This window comes from Polychytrium aggregatum (genome assembly GCF_025602895.1).
Source record: "Polychytrium aggregatum strain JEL109 chromosome Unknown BJ171scaffold_26, whole genome shotgun sequence".
Taxonomy (NCBI): Eukaryota; Fungi; Chytridiomycota; class Chytridiomycetes; order Polychytriales; genus Polychytrium; species Polychytrium aggregatum.
Genome location: NW_026516228.1, coordinates 542283 through 562577, shown reverse-complemented (window position 1 = coordinate 562577; position 20295 = coordinate 542283). Strand labels below are relative to the sequence as shown.

Genomic DNA, 20295 nt, shown 5'->3' with positions numbered 1-20295 from the left:
TCGTTGATGTGAAGGATGCTCAGTAATTTGGATACACTGTAGTGATTCACAAGTCCCCATAGTGCCAGCAGTCGCTCCGCGGCTGCACCGGCTCGCTACCTTGCATCAGCGCTGCTCTCGCCGACAGATGGCACATTTGCTCGGCTGCTCAGTTGTTCAAGAGATCCTTGGTGATCTTCTCGAACTTGGTGTACATGATCCACTGAGGAATCGCGATGCTCAGCTCGAGATATTCGTTTCGCGGGATCTCCAGGGGCGCGTTGTACTCATCCAAGTTGAAGAGCAGATGGAAGTCCTGGCTTGCAACTTGATCCTGTGTGACTTTGGCGAGCAGCTCGGGTGTCACCTGTGTTAGAGAAGGCAGTTGGTAGATAGCGAGTCAGAATGCGATCCCGTCGTGGCGAGGCGCACGCCCTCTCTTCCCAGCACGCAGGGCGCAACATCCGCTTCTGCTCACCGGGGCCTCGGGATCGTTGGGATGGCAGTTCTGCAGCAGCGTCAGAATCTGCAGCTTGCTGAGGTCGCTGCTGCTCTCGTAGATGCTCTCGCACATCTCAATGGTCTTGGCGAGGGTCAAGATCTTAGCCGACTGCCGGATCGGCGAGAGGAACCATCCTGGCAAAGAGTGAAGGACGCAAGCGCAAGAACACGCGATTCGGGGTTGGATGAGCCAGCATATCGTACCGTGGTGCTCCCCAGCCAGATGATTCTGTTGACGCAGAGCCGCGAGTCTGCCACAAGTTCTGTCTGATGTAGGTGCAGCATCAAACAAAAGAGCACAGAGACCCACCGGTTTCGATATTGTGGTGGGTAAACCACTCCTGCAGCTGGGTCACATTCGCCTGGATCTGCATGCCCCGTCGGAAGGTGCCAAAGCTGCGGCGGGTCATGAGCTCGTTGAATGCCTTCATGCCGATCAGCTCGCAGAGATCCCACATAATAGGGAGATAGACCTCCTGGGGGAGATGGTAGGCGAGCATAACCGACCACACCTCGGAGAGAAACCGAGTCATGTCGCTCATCTTGTACGTGACTTCAGCTGCTTTGCTGCTGCCCCACAAGCCCCACGAGCTTTGCGCTTGCTTGACAGAGATAGGGCACTCGAGGCCCTGTAGTGTTTGCTCCTCGATCATGACGGGCACGATCATGGGATCGATCAGCTTGCGCAGATGCACCTGCCACTTGTAGCGAACCTCCTTGAGCGTGCTGTCGATATCGATGGTAAAGTCGCCAAGAATCGTGACAGCCGCCTGTTGCGAGGAGCGCTTCTTGGCGTCCGTTTCGTTGTTGAGTCGGAGGATTGAGGTTCGGACAGCATCATTCAGCTCGATGACGTTGACTACCCAGAAGGAGATTTTGGCAATGTCTTCAAAGTTGCGGATATTCTGGCGTATGGCTGATGGCGAGCACGTACCCCCAGAGTCAGGGATGAATGTTAAACCGGAGGGAATATCGTATCGAAATAGCGTGTGATTCGGCATGAGAAATGGCCAATCAGCACCGGACGACGTACACGACCGCGGACACTCCAGTGCCTGCAGACAATCGGCTATCGGCACTGCAGCAGATCGCTCTTAATCCGACAACTACCTTTATGCACATCATCCTTGAGCAGCGCCATGGCCTCGATTTGCTGGTGGTCGATCAGATAATCAAACACGCGCGCAAAGAAGTGGGATGGGAAAGTCACATCCTCCTTCGTCAAGATCTCTCCCTCCATCTGAGTGGGGACTTTCAGGTTCGTAATGAGTCCCTCGATCATCTCGGTATGGGTCGAACGATGGCTGACATAGGCAACGAGCTGCTCGGGCTGTGCAAACGGCAGAAGTTGGAGAACATTGACTCAGCGGCAATGGTGAGGAGGGAGGGTGGCGCTAAGAGCGCAGCCTCGGAGACCCCTTGTCCATACTCGATTCGACACCATTCATGGTTATGTGCTTGGCGATGTGCAGGGTTTTCGCCGACCATCTGAGCCCTGCATCGTTTCTGCATTCAAGTCGCTGCCTCGCGCGCGGCTACTTACGCTTTTCTTGATTACTTTGGTGCTTGTGTGGCGCTTCAACGCCCCAGGGCTGCTGGGATTGCTTCCAAGGTTGCTGTTGCTGCTGCTCGTACTATCGAGAGCAAGACCAGCAGAGGGGCTCATGGGGGCAGCGCGACGGTCCAATGGCCCAGAGCCGACGCCACTGAGGTCAAGAGCGGCAGAAGGACGAGTAGGGCTCGGGGACGCTTCGCCATCCTTCCGGGACGGCAGCATGGTGGTAAAGGAGCGCTTGGGCACACCCCTGACCTTCAAGCCGGTCGACTTTTCGTCCTCGTTGCCAACAACGCTCTGTCGCAGCTTGCTCCACATGCTGTTGACGGCTTCCGTGCGCTTGACCTGCTCCTTGAGCGCATTGAGCTCGAGCTGGAGCTTCTCAATGGTCTCCACGGTGTTATCCTGGCGGAGCTGGGCCAACAGCTCACTCTGCTTGAGATTTTCTTCAATCTTTTCACGCAGAGTCCTCTCCAGGTCGAGCTTGGCACTCCTGTCGGCAGCACTCTGGCTCTTGAGGACAGAGACTTCGGCCTGGAGAGCATTGTAGCGATCCTCAAGTTCGTTGTATCGACTCTGCATGCCGGACGAGAGCTCCTCGCGCTCGGCCTCGGTTTCCTTACGCCGTTCGTTGAACACCTTGGCCCTCTCGCTGAGCGACTCCTTGATGCGTTCCATCTTGGAGAGCTGCTCCTGAAGGGCCTCGTTCTCTGCGGTCTTGGTATTCAACAGAACCTGCAGCTCCAAAAGCTTGCGCTCGTACTGGGCCGTCGAGGTCTGCATCTTTTGCTGCAGACTGCCAAGTTGCTTGGCGTCGACCTTGAGCTGGCGATACTCATCGCGGGCAGGGATGCACCGAATGCTGGCCTGCACAAAGATAATGGCACGGCGGAGCTCGTTGTACTGCTTTTGCTGGATGAAGCGGCGGAAGTTCTTGGAGACGAGCGTGACGGCACGTTTCTGGGCAAACAGTTCCGCGCAAAGGTTCATCGAGTTTCGGCGGCGGACCATCGACTGAACAAAGACGATGCACTTGAGGCGGTGCTCCTCTCTCAGGCGCTCGAGCTCGGCCTTGGCCGCATGACGGGCGAGAGTCTGTCTCCACTCTGAGCGATTTCATGAGGCAGACGAATGGACATGGCGGTTTCCAGGTGAGTCGGCAGTTCAGCACAGATGCAGCGCGGCAAGGCAGGACGTAGGCATCAGCAGATTGCGTCGCAGCAGCGCTTTCGAGCCGTGAATGCGTATACGGATACATGCCTGTCTGGATCATGGTGGCCGACTGAACAAGTGTGACGAAGGCATTGCGCTGGTTGACCATGCGAATGTGGCGCTGGACGTTCGTAATAACTTCGTACTTGCGCTTCTGGACTTCCTGCTCCAGCAGAGCCACCTGGCCAGCCCGGAAGAAGACCCGTGTCAAGCCGAACTGGAACTTGTCTTTCTCGGCCTGGCGCTTCTCCATGATGAGCTCGGTGACCTGGCGAGAATCCTTGGTCTCAAAGTCCGGATCGTCAAACAGGCACGAGTAGTTGCGGCGAAATTCGTCATAGGTGCACTTGGAGGGATAGCCTTCGTTCGAGATCTTGATTGTCTCGAGGATACCGCAAGCCTGCATTTGCTCCAGAACCATCTTGGGCTCAAACTCAAAGGCACGCTTGGCCGAGTTGGGCTTGATGCAACGGATGTAGTGCGCCTGCGTTCCGCCCAGAGTGGACATGAGCTCGTTGAGCGACCGCTTGAAGACCGCGCCAAGGGTCTGCTTTGAGCCAGCACCACCACGGACCGTAGCCGTGCGTGCCAGAGGTGCCGGTTCTTCAGGAGCGGTCTGCACAATATCCCGCAACACCTGCATCTCGGAGGCACGCAAGAGAGCCAGGATTTCATCTGAGACGGTGTCTCGGTTCTTCTCGACGAAGCCCTTGATCGAATACTCGACGTCGCAAGCATAGTGCTTGATCCTGAAGAGCTCGTTCGGGCGAATACGGGGCCGTTCATAAAAGGCGTGCTTTCCGTTGGTGTCATGGAGCAGATTCAGGAGAATGTCCTCCTTCTGGTTGGTCTTGACGGCGTCGTCGAGGGTCTTGAGGATGTTGTTTTCGATAAGCTCGATGCAGGGCTTATTCTGGGTGAACTTGATGTTGGGCCACATGATCTGCTCCTCCTCGTACAGCTTGCGTTCCAAGTCAAAGACGTGATGGGTGAATTCCTGCTGGAGCTTCTCGTTGGCAAAGTTCTGCGTTGTTGGGATGCGATACAAAGTTCCAAGTCAGATGTGCTCGAGGTAGGTCAAATGCGCTTTCAGCCCGCACGCAAGCAATATGCCCGACACCGCCCTGGACTGGGACCGGAACTTACGATGCAGAACTGCTCAAAGGAGTTGACCTGGAAGTGTTCGAATCTACGTGGCGGTCGTGGCGGTGGTGGCGGTCGGGGCGGTGGTGGCGTGGTGCGGGTCGTGGGGGTCGTGGCAGGGCGAGTCAGCCATACCGTCAACCCTGCATGGGTTCCCTTTTACACACATTCTATGCCTCCCATGCAACTCCAGCGCATTGATCGGATGCATGAGAGCCGAACGGACAGCTCGGTCCCCAGCACGCACGTGTATCCACTGGGAAGCCTGACTCACCCGTAGATATCAAGCACGCCGATAAAGTTCAGCTCGCTCGGGTCTTCGATACCGTCATCGACGAGCTTGCTGTTGATCAGTTTGACGAGCCAGTCAAACAGCATGCTGTAAATGTACTTGGCGACCGAGTCGCGCACAGCCACGGCCAGCTCGACACCGATCTGCTTGTCATTTGCTTCACCACGCAAAACCAGGCGCTTGTGAGTGATCCAGCGCTTCAGGTCTCCCTCGGAAACTTCGAGAAGACTGGCGGCTTTGGCGAGGGCGGCGTCGCCGCCGGCGATTTCGGAAGAGTCCTTGTCACCAGTGATCTCAACGTTGCCGAGGTGCAAGATGGCGGCGCAGATTTGGAAGATTTTCCTGAACAGACGCGCCCACACATGAATTAGCAGCGTTGCATGATGCCATAGAGCCGTGCTGGCGCTACAAAAGCCGGGTTCCCCCGAGACCGAGTGGTAGCAACAGGAGACCCGCTATTCGTGCAAGACCGCTCATGCCCTTGTCCCGCACGGATATCAGCGCTGCCGTTACCATTGAGTGGCCGTGTCGACGCCGACGGCCGAGAATGCCTCCTGGGTGTCCTTGAAGTCCTTCGAATCGTCAACACCTCGAATGGTACCGGTCGAACCACCGGTGAGGTACTTGAAGGACTCCCAAGTATCGATGCCGAACTGTTTCTTTTCTTGCTTGAAATGGCAAGCACAGAGCTGGTAGAAAATGTGGTAGTTTCGTTCTGTCAACGGTAAAACACGGGGAACGCAACGCGAACGATTCGCCAGGGTAAAGTGAGTCACGGCACGGAAGCTTTGCGATTCAATATCCGTCGATTCAGTTTCTGTCAGTCCAGATGTCGTCGGTCCAGTTTAAATGCTGCCAAGCTTCCCTTCCGCGAGCTACATCCTCACCTTCGGCTGCCTGGAAAATCAGCCGGGACCGCTCCAGCAGGTACGTGCGAATCTTGGCACCCTTGATCTGAGCCGAATCGGGCTGGGTGCTGAACAGGATTTCCATGTACTTGCCGAAACGTGAACTGTTGTCGTTTCGGGTCGTCTTGGCATTGCCGAATGACTGACAAAGGTGTGGGGAAGCGGATCAGCCCAGATTGCGTATAGAGACTGCCACCAAGACGATGCTAGCCCACAACTCAGGAGCCGCATACGATCGCATCAGACCCACCTCAAGAATGGGGTTTGTTGCCATGACTCGCTCTTCGACTTCAGTGATCTCTCCGAGCTGTTCGTTGTCCTCCAAGCTGTCGAGGTTGTCGACGGCAGCAAAGTACCGCATAACGCCCTTGGCGCTCTGCGTCTTTCCGGCACCAGATTCTCCACTGATGATGATGGACTGGTTTTTGCGGTCGCGGATCATGGAGCGATAGGCGTCCTCAGCGATGGCATAGAGATGGGGCTGGCATTCCTGGCGGGGACGCTTGCAGTACTGCTTCATCATTTGCTGGGTGTAGAGATCGCTCATGTTCGAGAAGGGGTTCATGGCGATCAAGACGATGCCGGAATAGGTGTAGATCTGGTGCGGAAGGCTCTTGTATCTGTTCTTGACAGCATGCAGAATCGCCGCTCTGGGGGGGAGTAGACAAGTAGCCCAGGGGTCAGGAATATGCTGCTGCCGTCGCAACCAGGCAGCGCTGTCTTGTAACTTACTCATGGAGATACGAGAGACTCGACAAATCATAGAGGCCATTCTGGATGTCACCAGAGCCGCGAGGTGTGGGGCGGGGCGCAAGCAGTCAGAGTCATATCGCACGACCTCACATTGCATCGGCACTCGCAGGAGCAGGCAGCGCAAAACCATGGGCCACGGTGCGCTGAGCCGTATTCGGCCCGTCGGCCAATGCCAATTGCAGAGTTGGCCACTCTAGCCCTCTTGGTGGCGTCGCCCTTACCAGGATCTCGGGGGGATTCTTGAGGGGAGGGAGCTTTGAAAAGTTGTTGGCAATCATGCTCTCATAGGCTTCCTCGTGGACGACCTCCTGTTGTGCAGCGCGAGAGGGTGAGGATTCCGAGTCACGCCGGGGTCGTGTATGGACGTTGGTAGGGCCATGCCAAGGATCACGCTATGCTCGATGTGGAAGGAGTGGCGGCTGTCGTCGCTCCGGATCGACGGTGCGAACCTTATTGCGCTCTCTTATGACGAACACCAGCTTGACTTTATCTTCGCCGCGATACTTTGACCGGAGCTTGGCAGCAATCCAGCACTCTTGATCGTCCTGGAAATAGACCTCGGTGTCTTGCGTCTGCAGAGGACGAACGGAGCACACGTCGTTCAGATGAGCATGGTTGCGAGGGGGCCGCCATCGAGCGCTGCCGAGCCGGCAGTAAAGTCGTCGACAAAGGAGTTGAGAATCCCAGGCGGCTGGCAGATGGCAAGCGAGCAAGCGAGCGAGCAAGCGAGCGAGCAAGCATCAAGCCACCGGACAATGCCGTTTTGGCAGTCCGGCTGGCCACTCCTCACCCCACACTCTCCCTTGGTGCCCCTGCTCGGCAGCCCCAACGGATACCTCATCGTAAGGCGCAAGAGCCTTGTCACAGAGCTGTCGATCAGAGTCCGAGACGGGCATCGAGGGCGAGCAGTCTGGCGAGACGGGGGGGGTGGGCTGCTGCTGCTGTCGCTGGTGCGGGACGACGAAGAGAGGCCGCGGTCGAGGGCACGGGCTGTCTTTTCAGCTGGCCAAGGGTGGCGGATCGCACCGCCCCTCATGAAGCGCAGCCGGCGCAGCGTTGCACGGACGCTTGGCGGCGGCGCGTTGTGTTGGACAGGGATGGCCGTTTGTCTTGGGAAGACGTTGAGGCTCCAGAGCAATTCGAGCTGTCGGAGCACGGCCCTGGAGTCGGGGGTGCGTGGGAATCCGAGCGTCTTGTGCAAGACCGAGGTCTATCTTTTGCAGGGCTGAGGTCTATCTTGCTCGGAGAGCTCGGCTGTGGTGTCGAATCACAGACCCAAGCCAAGACCTGGCCCGCCCTTGGTCGTCGGCTCGCTGCGCTGGCAAGCGAGGTGCTTGTGTGTTGCGGCCGCCTCGTTGCGATCAGGCTGCATCTCAAGCCAGAACCATACCAGCGCCGCTTGCTCACACCTCCTGGCCAGCTGTCGCTCCGGAATGTCGCCAAACCTCAATATCTCGGACATGCCTTCGGGCTCGGGTTCGGGCATGTCGCCGCAGCCGAAATCATCGGGGGTATTGCCGGGTCTCAGCGCACAGTTCCCCGTCCCCAAGATCGGCGTCGAAGACACAGTCCCGATTCCCGCGATTCCTCAGCGTTCAGAAGAAACCTTTGTGACCCAGCGAGCCGGAAAAATGTAGGGAAGATCCCCGCTGCTGAACATCAGCTATCGGAAGGCTGGGAGAGGGTGCAAGGAGGCGGCCGGAGCACCCAGCCGCACTTGCTCGATCTCGCACGACAGCGCCGTGAATGTTCTGTCGACTCGATCGAGTGTCTCCAAGCGTACTCATACAAGCATTTTGTATCGCGTCTCTGACTCTTGGCGACATCCAGCATCAACATTCCTGTGATTCCGAGTGATGTATGTGGCTCGGCATTCCGCGTATCGGCAGATTATCCATGCAAATGCGACGGCGGGCTGCTACATCGGCAATGATACTAAACCCGCTGCATCACACCGACTCGCGGGTCCCGTTCGCATCCCTGCTCTTCCAGGCTCAACCGTCGTCGCTGTTTGAGAATCGAAGGGCGCTGCAGTCCACCCTCCTTCTCAACAAGAAGCGAGAGATGCAGCAAGTCCAGGCGATGCTTGAGAAGAAACGCGAGGAGTTTGCCAAGCGAATGGAGGAGTGTCGTGAGAAACAGGAAGAGCTACGGACCAAGGTATAGTTGCGATTCAAGCCTGTGCTTTATGGACAAGCGCTGCAGATTCAGAGCTGAATGAGGCACATCTGCCCATCAGTCAGCAGTGCGACAAGCCAAGTAACTCGCCATTGGCGTTTGTCGCCCTCACAACCGTTTGGCTCACTTGATGCTTCTCCCGGTGCCGCATTTTCCATAGCAAAAACAAATCCGGGAGCGGGTGCTCAAGTTTGAAAAGTTCCTCAAAGAAAACGACGCCAAGCGGCAGCGTGCGAACCTGAAGGCCCAGACAGAGAAGAAGCTCAAGGAGCAAAAGGCAGGCAGCGGTGCACGCCATAGATCCGAGGGCCTTTGCTGACTCTCAACACCTGTCCCCGGGATACTCCGAATCTATCATGGCCATCCCAGAGACTTGACGTGCGTTGTCCCCGTCTCATCGACAGGAGCAAGAGCTTAGTGCTCTCCAGCGGCAGCTGCAGGAGGAGCAAATCAAGGCCAAAAAGATCCTCAGCATGCTCAGTGAGTCGCCCATGTGTTGCCTGATCATCGGCGCTGAATCTACGTGAGCTGCAGGCCAATTAATGCCAGAGAAATGGCGCAGGCAGTAGCAAAGCATCTGAAGCAACTGGTGGCGAGCGAGAACAGAATTCAGCCAGCTCATGCAACGTTGTTGCTTCGACTCGTCCCCTGTGCAGAAAAGTACAAAGTGTATGAGCAATACTTGCAATCCGTGGTCGACATCTTGCCCCAGGACTACCTCGACGTGAACGAGCCGCACATCAACGACATATTGATGCGCTACAAGACACTGATCGAAACAAATCAGGATCTGATTCAGATGGTCCAAGTCTACCAGGACCAAATGGAGAAGGAGCAGAGTACATTGGCTGAGCTCATCAAGGTAGGCTTACCGACGGCGAGCCAGTCAGGCGTATAGAAGATGGCGCGTTGATAGCACTTTGCCATCCAAAGCACTCTCCAGATAGCCTCGCGACCATATGAAGTGTGAAGTGTGAAGTGTGAAGTGTGAAGTGTGAAGTGTGTAGTGTGAAGTGTGATGTGAAGTGTGTACGATGCCGAGTCCTCCCAGAAATGGCAGCCATATCCTACACTGATCATGCTCGGGTCAATGACACTCGTCTTCTCCCACTCGTTTGGACGACAGGATAAGCAGGATTTGATTTTAGTTTTCAACTCCCAGCTGGGAACCCAGCAAAAAAAGTACGACAGCTTGAAACAGCACTGCGCGTATCTCGCCGAGAAGCTCGAGGAACGGGACAAGACCGGAAAAGAGAGGGTATGCTTGGGTATTCAGCTGCTTGGCTTCGTTTGCGTCGTTGTGGAGGTGATGCAATGATCGCCGCTGCAGGCTATCCACAGGGGTGGCCGCGGTAGGTCGACTCACAAGTGCTATCCTTTGTGTAGATGCGAACGCTGGGCGAGGCCAAGCTTGCCATCTTCAACATCTTTGACCGTATATCGGTGCGCATCCAAAAGCCCACCCGCACCAATTTCCTGAATGCCCCAAACTCAGAGAACAACAACGCCGCATCGGGAGCCGATGCTCAAATGGCCTCGTCGCCGATGACGACCATGCCCCTATCGTCGGTGCACACCAAGGCCGATATCTCCAAGGTGTTTTCCGAGAAGCTGCATGCCATCCAGGAGCGCATCATCGATTTGCAGCGTAAGTGCGATCGGATGGGATCGCGTGGACAATCAGAGCAGGAGCATCGGCTGTCACGGCAGCCGGTCAAACTAACTCGATTGCCGCCTGTTGTGCCTCGTTGCCCCGGACAGATATCATCCAAAAAGCCGAGCAAGCTGTCGCCCATGAGCGCGGCGAGCGGGCGCGCAAGCTTGCGGCGGTTGTGGGCGACTCGTAACGGCAGCAGGCGCATATGAGTGCAGCCAACCCAACCCAACGCCAGCTGCAGCATGGCGTGGGAACCAGACGGGACACGAAACATGGGGCGGTGCCAGTCCAACGCTGCGCCACACAGATATGAGTTTCATTGATGACAGTCACGTGTCTGGACGCGGCTGATTGGTGGTGTGGCTTGGCGTGGCTTGGTGATCGGCCCGGTCACGGGGTGACGCGGCCCAGACAAAACCGTCCTGCTGTTCTCGCCTTCTGCGACTTTTGCTCGCAACATTGCTCGCAACAATGCTCGCCTCGTCGCTCTCGGCAGCCCTGGCGGCGCTGTGGTGACCGAAGGTCCCTTCGGTAAGTCCGTGCGCTCTCTGCAAGCGCATCTCTGCGAATCCAGTGTGGCTCGTCCCGTCCGTCGACCGCTGCCGGCGCGTCCAAGGATGATAAAATGACCAATTGGTCGGAATGCCCCATGTCGAAACAGTCTATCTACATATAGTTTCAGCCTTGTCGGAGGACTCATGCTGACCGTCGCCTCTGTGGGAGATGTCAGCAGCGGTGCTTGCAGTCGTCGACACGGATGTGGGACGAGCACACCACACGGCACGCCTGCACTTGATTTCGGGTGTCGAAGACCTTGGATCTGCTGGCTAATCCGCGCTCACTTTCCGTCGACAGCCCATGCGGATTCCTTGCCATAGCGCCTAATTCTCGGCTCGTCGTCATTCACAAGGTAAAATAGATGATTCACCTGCGACACCCAAGCGTTGGGAGATTTCCGCAGTGTCGAGATGATGATAACCATCGACGGGCGGACAGAACGAGGACTTACAAACCTCATCACACTGTTGAATGTCGATTTTATCTGATCCCGGGGCCTGTGCAACGAAGTGGAGTGTTGCCGATGCCGATGCCGACGCTGACCCTGTCACTGTCACTGTGCTACACTGTAGACTCGTTGGATCCGATTCTGGGACTCGCCCGATTCCGGCACTGCTCGGTTTTATCCTTCAAGCAGGTTTGAAAGAGGGGGGAGGAGGGAGAAGTGTGGAAGCCAGGTTTGGCGATGGTTCCCTGCCATTGCGGATGCGGAAGGCATGGTGTTGGCTGCTGCCCAGAGGGGAGGCATCGAATGACCCAATATATGCGATTCCAAAGAACGTTGCAGTCCGCCGATCGCACAGATCGTGCAGAGAGAGTCCATTCTCTCCCCCCCACATCGCTCCGAGATATATCGATGTATTAGAGCAGCCCGGCGTGTTTACAGGCGATCCAATAAAAAACGGGACACCCGGGTTTTTGACCATTCATCGAATACTCTGTTACCCAATGTTATCGCGCGCTGGCCATGACCATTCGCCACACATCCGACTTTCGCACCGCCGCATTGCGATGCTACGCCCTCATCCATAGCCTGCGTAAGGTCGCCTCCATATTCAGTGTGTCCAAGAGTATCATCCATCGCTGGCACTCCGAGACCAGTGTGCAGGTCGATTGTGGAGACCGGAGAGTGACCGGTGATGTTCACTCGGAGGCTGCCAAAGTGATCTGTTTTATTTCTTGTGGCTTTGCTTGACGCAAGCACAGCACATACTACATGTTCATGGAAACGGCTATATTGTCCCGTTTTTTTCTGAATAAAGTGTAGGACCCAGAGAATTGCATACAGGCAAGATGCCCCTTACTTTCTGGGCAAGTCGCCAAACCCAGCGCCCGATTTGGCAGCTAAAAGAAAGGCGAGCGGGGACAGTGGGGGGTGGGATGTGGATGGCTTGGCTGCAGCCTTGCTGTTCAGCACCGCCAAACGCACAACCACAGAGCCGCAACTCGATCGGCTCTCGGCCAGCAGGACGAGGCGAGCCAGGGGCAAGTTTGCGCTCTGGCGGCAGACGCAGCGGCGCTGTGGGCTCGCTGTGGAACCGGGAGGGGGGATTGTGCCCTCGACGGCGTCGACTTGGCCAGTTGTATCTCAACACTCTAACATCAACTCAACACATTGCGATCAACTCAACACATTGACATCAACATCGACTCGACCACTTTAATACCGACTCGACCACTTTAATACCGACTCGACACACCACCAGCGCCGGCCCTTGCTCCCTTGCTGTTTCCTGGCTGCCCAGTCTGTGTCCGCCCCCCTTGGTCCGCTGCCATTGCGCCTCCCCCCTCGCCGTCCTCGGCCAAGAAAAAAACGCTCGCCATTTAAGGCCCCCTCCCTGGGCAGAGCCCTCATCTCTGCCTGCATCCGCACCTCCGTCTCGCCCCAGAACCCTGCCTCAAGCCTGCCCATCGCCATGTCGGACCACCCCGATCGCGCCAATCCCTTCAGCATCGTCCTCGGCACCCGCGAGTCGCAGCTGGCCATGTGGCAGACCAAGCATGTCCTGGGCCTGCTCCAGCAGCACCATCCCGAGACCGACTTCACCATCAAGGGCATGACCACCACCGGCGACCAGATCCTGAACGTCGCCCTCAACAAGGTCGGCACCAAGGCGCTCTTCACCAAGGAGCTCGAGGTCGCTCTGGAGCTCGGCGAGGTCGATCTGATCGTCCACTCGCTCAAGGACGTCCCAACCACCCTGCCCGAGGGCATGGTCCTCGGTGCGACTGTAGAGCGTGAAGATCCTCGCGACGTCGTCATTATGGCTCCAAAGTGGGTCGAGCAGGGTATTCTGCGTCTCGAGGATCTGCCCAAGGGCAGTGTGCTCGGCACCAGCTCTGTCCGAAGAACGGCCCAACTCAAGCGACGTTTCCCCGGCCTGCTCTTCCACGACATTGTAAGTGCCGATGACCGCTGGCCGTCGGCGATGCCTGGCCGAATCGCCAGGCATTCCATCCTCCGCACCTCGGCTCTCATCGCTTCCGTTCCTGGGGCGCTTCCCTGCGCTCTCAGCCTCTGCATCATCGGCATCATCATCCCCGATCGATTCAGCCCAGACTATCGTCTGTCTCCACCCCCCTCCCCATTCGCAGACACATCTCGAGTCCATCACTCTCTTCGTCTACCACCATCCAAAGTGGTTTGCTTGGCGATGATTACCGGTACTAACCGTCCAACTCTGCAATTGTGGTCTTGCTCCCTCGTCTGTGGTGACTGACAGCGCGGCAACCTGAACACTCGGTAATGTCCGCAATTGCTCCTCGGCCAACACAGCTCACGCATTCATCACCCAGCACTCGGCACCGAACATCAAGTGCCATGCCCAACATCCCGTCTGCGTTCGCTCATGGTGTGGATGTACCCTCGCCATCGAGACTAATCTTCCCCCCCCCTCCATCCGCTGACCTCATAGGTTCGCCAAGCTCGACGCCCCCGACTCTCCCTACGACGCCATCCTGCTGGCCTATGCCGGTGTCCACCGACTGGAATGGGACCATCGCATCTCCCAGATCCTCGAGCCCGAACAGATGCAGCATGCCGTCGGCCAGGGCGCCATCGGCATCGAGATTCGCGAGGGCGACGCCAAGATCCAGACCTACCTCGAGTGCCTCAACCATAAGCCCACACAGCTCCGCACCTTCTGCGAGCGGGCCTTCATGCGTCGTCTGGAAGGTGGCTGCTCCGTCCCTCTCGGTGTCTGGACCGAGCTGCGTCCCAAGGAGCAGGGCTCAGCCGTCCAGGTGCTCAAGTTTGTGGGCTCGGTCTGTGCCTTGGACGGCTCGGATGAGATCGTGAGCGAGCTGGAAGTCGAGCTCGGAGGCGAGGACCATCAACACCACCTGGAGCTCGCCCAGGGTCTTGGTCTGCAGCTTGCCGACTCGTTGATTGAGAAGGGCGCCAGAGTCATCCTCGACAGCATCAAGGTTCACAACAAGTGAGCAACTCCTCCCCAAGAACATCCTCAACAGACTGCCTGGGTGCAGCGATTCCCCTCTTTCCCTTCTTGCGTTTCCTTCTCGCTTATTCCCTCCACTTGAACTTGCTTCGATGTTAATTTGTGAGATAATCTCACGAGATGTAGTTTTCCCTCTCCCTTACAGTCAATCCAATAACAAACGGGCCACCCTGGTTTTTGGTCGTTGACCGAATGTTTTGCTACCCAACTCCATCGCGCCCTCATCCATATTTAGTGTGTCCAAGAGCACCATTCGCCGCTGGCACTCCGAGACCAGTGTGCATGTTGATTGTGGAGACCGGAGAGCGGCCCAATGACTTCATTCGGAAGTAATCTGTTGAATTGCATGTGGCTCCATTGGATGCGCCACTTTCTGCACAAGGCGACTGCCACTCCGTGAAGCATCGCCGACCGCAGCCGATCCCGCCAACCATCAGTGACTGGTGCGAATGCTGGGATTGTATGTATGGGCCGAGGGACAGACAGCTGGGACAATACACCAACAAGCAAGGCCGGGAGCCGAAAATATGGCGCCCAGAGCGAACCTACAAGAATCGAAGATCTACAGAAACACTGCAATTATATCAAAGGAAATCGATGGAAGAAAACTGAACAGAGAAAGGGGTGTTGATAGCACAGTGGACAGGATGCAGAGACCAGCGAAACGACAAGCCGTTACATCTAAACGGGGGGGAGGAGGGAAGGAGAGAGATGGCTGCGGCAACCCGTACTATACTCGCGGCTTTGGGGAAAGAGGAGGGGCGTGGGGGTTGGCCGAAAAGTGAGCGGCTCGTCTCCACAGAGGTACGGAAAGGGAAGTAAATGGCAAAGAAACGAATAAAACGATGGCCAATAAATGAAGCTACTGCTACGCGACAGGACCCGATCTCACTCTATCAAGTCGATTGCGGATCCATGGATAAGCATCTTGGGGTTTGATGGCGAAGGAAACACTGCCCCCCGATCGGTGCCGTCGACGCTCGACCGGTCCGGGCTGCCAAGGGGCGCTCGATTCGCTCCTCGCGTGCTTGGAAAGAAGTGCAACAACGCCGGTTTCATCACGACCGGTCCAAACCAAAGTCAAGGAGCAAGCACACCCAGTCTTGACAATCTTGAGCCTCCGACCTTAACCTTGCTTCGGCACGATCATCAAATGGCCATCTTCGTCCATGGCATCATCAGAATGCTTGACCAGCGAGGCCAAGCTGCCCAGTCGGTTGGCAGCCTTGATGGCACCAACGGCCTTCTTGAAGGTTCGGCGGGCGTCGAATTCCTTGCGGACGTTGGGCAGCAAATCGACGGAGGTCTCGGTAGAGGTACGGGTGATGTTTTCGGGCTCGCCGAGCTTGCGGGCGCGGGCGTTCGAGAGGAACGAATGCTCCAGAGCCTGGGCGGCAGTCAGACGAGACGAGGGGTTCACCAAGAGGAGGTTGCGGATAAAGTCCTTGGCTATATGCAGCAGAATAAAGAAGCATGGTCAGATCTCACATCCGTCACCACCGACGGTAAGTAAGGGCGCCACAGATAATACACTTTCTGCAAAACACAACCACCACTCATGCTGGCGCCCCTACAGTGACGCGACTGTGGCTGTGGCCAAACTCTTACCATCATCAGAGACCTCGTCCCAGTACTCATGGGGCTCAAAGTGGAAGTTGGCAGTGAGGATGTTCTGCATCTCGTCAACCTGGCTAGATCCGTCAAAGGGCGTGTAGCCGCAGAGCCTGTGGTGGTGAACAGGTCAATAAGGAGCAAGAGCGTGTGAGCGTGAGTGCGAGCAAGAGGGCGAAATCCCATTTGGCGTGCGATCGCGCACGGTGAGAGCAGGCATGTGAAGCCCACTGGCTGCATGCAACGGCCCAGAAAAATATGCCTGCAGCTGTCGCTTACAGGAAGTAGGTCAAGACACCAATAGACCACATATCGACAGGTCTGCCGTGGCCGGTCTTGCGGATGACCTCTGTGAAAATACAGATCAACTCGGTCAGCTGATGCGACGAGGGCGTGCAATGGCGATGGTTGAGCACAGAGAGCGGAGTATACAAGCACAGCTCTCAGTATGGAGTGCACCCGCGACAGCTCGCAGATTGGGCCAAGTGGCATCGCCGTCATCCACGCGGCATTCCAAACCCATATCGGCAACAGTGGAGCAGGGCCATACCAGGGGCCATGTAGCCAGGAGTGCCGCAGGTGGTCATGAGGCCCTCAAAGCTGTCGCTGGCAACAATCTTGGAAAGGCCAAAGTCCGAGATGACGAGCTCGGAGGCTTCGTCGCTGGCCTTGAAGAGCAGGTTTTCGGGCTTGATGTCACGATGGACAATGTTCTGGGAGTGCAGGTAGTTGATGGCATCGCAGATGACATAGACAATGTCGGCCGCATCGGCTTCGAAGAACTGACCGCGGCTCACGATCTTGTCAAAGAGCTCGCCACCGAGGCAGAGATCCATGACAAGGTACACTGGAGCCGCAAGCAATCGACGGATGGAGAGTGGCTGCGTTAGACATAACGCTCCTTGGCGCCATCCAGAACTAATCCGCAGCGACGACGAGGCAGGCGATTGACAATATGCCATCGTGGTGGCGGCAGCCTGGAGCACAAGCGAGAGAGATCGACGAGCGGCGCTTACAGTTGTTTGGGGTCTCAAAGTCTACAGCATCGAACGAGTTGGCGCCAGGAACCCACAAGGTCGGCGAGCGTCCGCCGGGATGAGACAAGACCAGGATCAAGAGGAAACGTCCAGTGAGCGACTCTGCAGAGAGGCAGCGCAAACCGTAGCATTCACCCAGCGTGCGGCGTCGTTCGGCAGGCTCGAAACCAGGGGACATGCGCCATTGACAACAACGATCCGTGCTCGGACTCGCTGTCCGATTGGCCTGCCAGCAAACGGCACAAATCTGCGGCCGGTGGCTGTTGAAGCCTCTGGAGCCAGAGGCGGCACAGCGCCGCAGCCCAGCCCGCCCCTCTCCCAAACACAACCGGCAGCCCAGCAGCTGGCGCAGGCCCGATAGAACAGACGGACCACCGAGCACAACGACAAGTGCAGGGAAACGAGGGCCACTTACAGTCGTGGAGAGTGACAATGTTGGGATGGCCGAGGGACACTCGCTTCAGGATCTCGATTTCGTTCAGGATCATCGACTCCCGGCCAGCCATGAGCTTCTTGCTGATGACTTTGACGGCAAAGCGCTCTCCAGTCTGGATCCGGACGGCCTCCTTGACGGTGGCATAGCTTCCCTGACCCAAGACCCTTCCGGTCTGGAAGCCGCAAGTCGTTGGCGCCATGACAAAGTTGGGCCGATCGAGCAAAGCAGAGTTGGTAAAGGCCGAGACAGAGTTGGCGGCGCACAGCGGGAATCATGGAATAGAAAATAGCGAGTCTCAGCGCACCGGAACAAATGGATACGAAAGCACGGAAGGCGCAATGGCAGTGCCCGACACCCATTCGTCAGAATACGCTGGCCCCCGAGCTGGGCACCCAGGACGGCGTGGCCGTACAAATCCAAATAACCGTTCCGAGCTCTCTCGACAAGCTTCGCCGAGCGCTACGGGGTCAAGCAGTCGCCTCTGGTGGTCGTCGTACCTTGTAGTCGCAGGGTGCGAGCTGAGCGGCAGTAGCCATGATGCTGAAGATGAGACTGGGAGGCAGAACGCAGTCGGCCAGGGCAAGAATCGATTGCAGCAAAGGCCAGGATCAAAGGGCGGTGGAAAGTTGTGCCGAGGATCCCAGAGACCGTGAGAGATTCGGAGATGAGCGGTGTGAGACGATGGGCATTTCCAAGTTCAGAGAGGACATGGCCCCGGACGATGGGGGACACCGACACAGCGACCGGATGGCCATCCGAGCCGAGAGCCATGTTGATCAGAGACACACCGGAGCCCAGGACGGACCCAGATCGAGCACGGCACAGCCGGCGATGTTCCTGGACGGCAAGCAGCCGCCTCGGGGAGCAGCGCCGTCCCGCAGAAGCATCCTGGTAGCCCGAGCCAGAGACGTACCTGTGTTGGAGGGGGACTTGCCCAGAAGCGCTGGTGGTTTCGGATGGGGAACCGGATTGCAGCCAAAGCAGGAGCAAGTCCACGAGTATATATTTAGACGACGCCGTCTTGTGCGTCATCGACCCGCTGCCAGTGTGTGCGCAGCGATGGATTGGCCAGCCACTGCATCACGTGTGATGCGGCTGTGGGCGTGCGCCGAATGGGCCAGCGAGACGAGCGAGGGGGGGCGTCTCGGCCGGAACAAGCGAGAAGGCCGAGCACGCGCCGTCTGGGTCTGGGCCTGGGCCTGGGCCTGGGTGTGGTTCTGGCTCTGGGTCCAAAGCAGAGGTCGCTTCCAGGGCGAATGCATCGACCGAGGCCGGCCATGGCGGGCCTGGGTGGCCGTGCAATCGGGCGATGCGTCTTGTGGGCCAATGTATGAACATCGCGGTGGCTCGTAATATCAAGTGATACCGTCCGGAGACCTTGGCACACGTTACTTGGGTCACACCGATGCCCTGCCCATGGTCGGCAATGTATGAACAGCAGCCCGGGGGTGGAGATGGCCGGTCGATATCTCCAGGGGGCGAGGCAGACGCAGATTCGAAATCCAGCGCCAACAAGATCCATCCAAGGGGAGCCGATATTGCAGCCACCCTAACTTTGGTCATGATGGAGCGAATGTGCACTTGACACACCACCGAGTGCTTCCGAGAATGGCGAGCCCGATCGGAACGAACAAGGTGCTCTTGGCCACGCCGTTTTCTCTGGGTTCCAAGATCCTGCTGGCAAACACAGGAGATGCGTTCGCCACGACCCTCGCCCTCTCGGCATGGTTGGGAACTGGCTCTGCTCTTCGCAGCCATGCTTCCGGCGCACTTCATGCTCCAGTACGATATCTATTTCTTGGGTATGAACCCGTGCTGCTCCAACAACATGCGAGCTGCGTTGTTGATGTGCTTGAATCGGGCAGGGCCGAGCTGGATGCCTCCATAGAAGCGGGTGACGACGACGACGACATTCCGGCAGTCGCTGATTTGCAGCATGTGCTGCAGCCGCTGGCCTGCTGCTGTCTCGCCGTCGTCGTCGTTGTCCTGCCGAACAATGCCGCTCTCGGTCACGATGCGATACGCCATGATATTGTGGGTTGCTCGGGCTTGGGACCGTTCGTCGTTTGTCGTTCGTCGGCAGGGTCCGAGTGCATTCGGGGTTGCGGCGCGGCAGATACGATTGGTGCGAGCAGCGAAAGGAGCAATGCGAGCAGCCAGAGGAGCAATGCGAGCAGCAGAGAATGTCAGGTGTTTGAGCATACTCACAGCTTGCAACCGCTGGCAGGAATCCAACTGGCACCCAGCCGGCACATCGTCCTGGTCTCTGTCCTCACCTATGCGCCGGTCCTGCAGCAACGTCTCGACCACTCGCTTGACTTCGTCTTCGTTCCGGACCGCTGCTGCGTGAGCGATAAATACGCTCTTGCGATCCACGATTGGCTCGTCCGCGTGCACGATCGCCGGCACCCTGGAGTCTGTCGAGTCGATCGCAGCGCCGGCCTGCTTTTGGCTCTCGTAGAAGGTCCAGTCACGGAACTCCTGCTCCGCATCCTCAGCACTTGTAGGACTGGCACCGGGGGATTCGTCGAGCTGGGCCTGAGTCTGCGACAGCGCATGCGATTCTTCGATTGGACCGGCATAATGTGCCTCGAGATACTCTCGCAGCCACTCGACCCAGGCAAAGACAACGACCTGGCCCTTCTGCGTCTCCCAGATCTCGAGAAGCCCCTTGTGGATCTCATCGAGGTGCCCGGTTTCAAGCGGCAGGTTGATGCCCTTGCATGGCCACTGCGTCTGCAGCTCGTAGACGGGCGGGCTCTCTGTTGGGTAGTCCGGCGGGAAATAGAGATGCATCGTAACGGGGCCTCGCTCGAGGACGAACGTGAAGGCGGCCGACAGCCGGTCCTCGTCGGGCGAGTACGCAAAGTCGTCCGGATAGATTGCCGAGAGCGCCGCGCACTCTTCGTCGAGCTGGGCCATGGACTCGTCCAGACTCATGTCGTGGTGGCCGAGCGCAATGTCGCTGGTGCTGGTGCTGTCGCTGGTGCTGATGTTGATCGAGCCAGAGAAGGGCC

General features: G+C 57.5%; 5 protein-coding genes across 5 annotated transcripts; 2 read left to right on the top strand and 3 right to left on the bottom strand.

Moving 5' to 3' along the window:
- BJ171DRAFT_154998 (P-loop containing nucleoside triphosphate hydrolase protein) lies at nt 1-7300 on the bottom strand. The gene is made up of 15 exons (XM_053105829.1): nt 7180-7300; nt 6793-6915; nt 6565-6651; nt 6323-6363; nt 5841-6240; nt 5570-5732; nt 5196-5397; nt 4665-5024; nt 4394-4436; nt 3296-4271; nt 2024-3141; nt 1591-1810; nt 791-1396; nt 458-615; nt 1-346 (listed from the first exon to the last, which is right to left on the bottom strand). Exons 1-15 carry the CDS (start codon nt 7237-7239, stop codon nt 149-151), a joined length of 4755 nt encoding a protein of 1584 aa, XP_052965299.1. The 5' UTR covers nt 7240-7300; the 3' UTR covers nt 1-148.
- A 253-nt stretch (nt 7301-7553) lies between these two features.
- BJ171DRAFT_511159 (uncharacterized protein) lies at nt 7554-10450 on the top strand. Its single transcript, XM_053111552.1, has 9 exons — nt 7554-7976; nt 8174-8201; nt 8336-8503; nt 8682-8798; nt 8926-9001; nt 9178-9383; nt 9648-9779; nt 9908-10169; nt 10283-10450. Exons 1-9 carry the CDS (start codon nt 7777-7779, stop codon nt 10366-10368), a joined length of 1275 nt encoding a protein of 424 aa, XP_052965298.1. The 5' UTR covers nt 7554-7776; the 3' UTR covers nt 10369-10450.
- Nucleotides 10451-11920: 1470 nt separating this feature from the next.
- BJ171DRAFT_511154 (porphobilinogen deaminase, dipyromethane cofactor binding domain-containing protein) lies at nt 11921-14557 on the top strand. The gene is made up of 4 exons (XM_053111551.1): nt 11921-12221; nt 12443-13135; nt 13460-13479; nt 13652-14557. Exons 1-4 carry the CDS (start codon nt 12030-12032, stop codon nt 14175-14177), a joined length of 1431 nt encoding a protein of 476 aa, XP_052965297.1. The 5' UTR covers nt 11921-12029; the 3' UTR covers nt 14178-14557.
- A 380-nt stretch (nt 14558-14937) lies between these two features.
- On the bottom strand, nt 14938-18149 carry BJ171DRAFT_154970 (CAMK/CAMK1 protein kinase). The gene is made up of 7 exons (XM_053105828.1): nt 17776-18149; nt 17258-17450; nt 16822-16842; nt 16356-16652; nt 16085-16154; nt 15803-15918; nt 14938-15643 (listed from the first exon to the last, which is right to left on the bottom strand). Exons 1-7 carry the CDS (start codon nt 17812-17814, stop codon nt 15321-15323), a joined length of 1059 nt encoding a protein of 352 aa, XP_052965296.1. The 5' UTR covers nt 17815-18149; the 3' UTR covers nt 14938-15320.
- Nucleotides 18150-19049: 900 nt separating this feature from the next.
- Nucleotides 19050-20283, bottom strand: BJ171DRAFT_511150 (ribosomal protein S5 domain 2-type protein). Its single transcript, XM_053111550.1, has 2 exons — nt 19555-20283; nt 19050-19326 (listed from the first exon to the last, which is right to left on the bottom strand). Exons 1-2 carry the CDS (start codon nt 20216-20218, stop codon nt 19070-19072), a joined length of 921 nt encoding a protein of 306 aa, XP_052965295.1. The 5' UTR covers nt 20219-20283; the 3' UTR covers nt 19050-19069.
- Nucleotides 20284-20295: the final 12 nt, after the last annotated feature.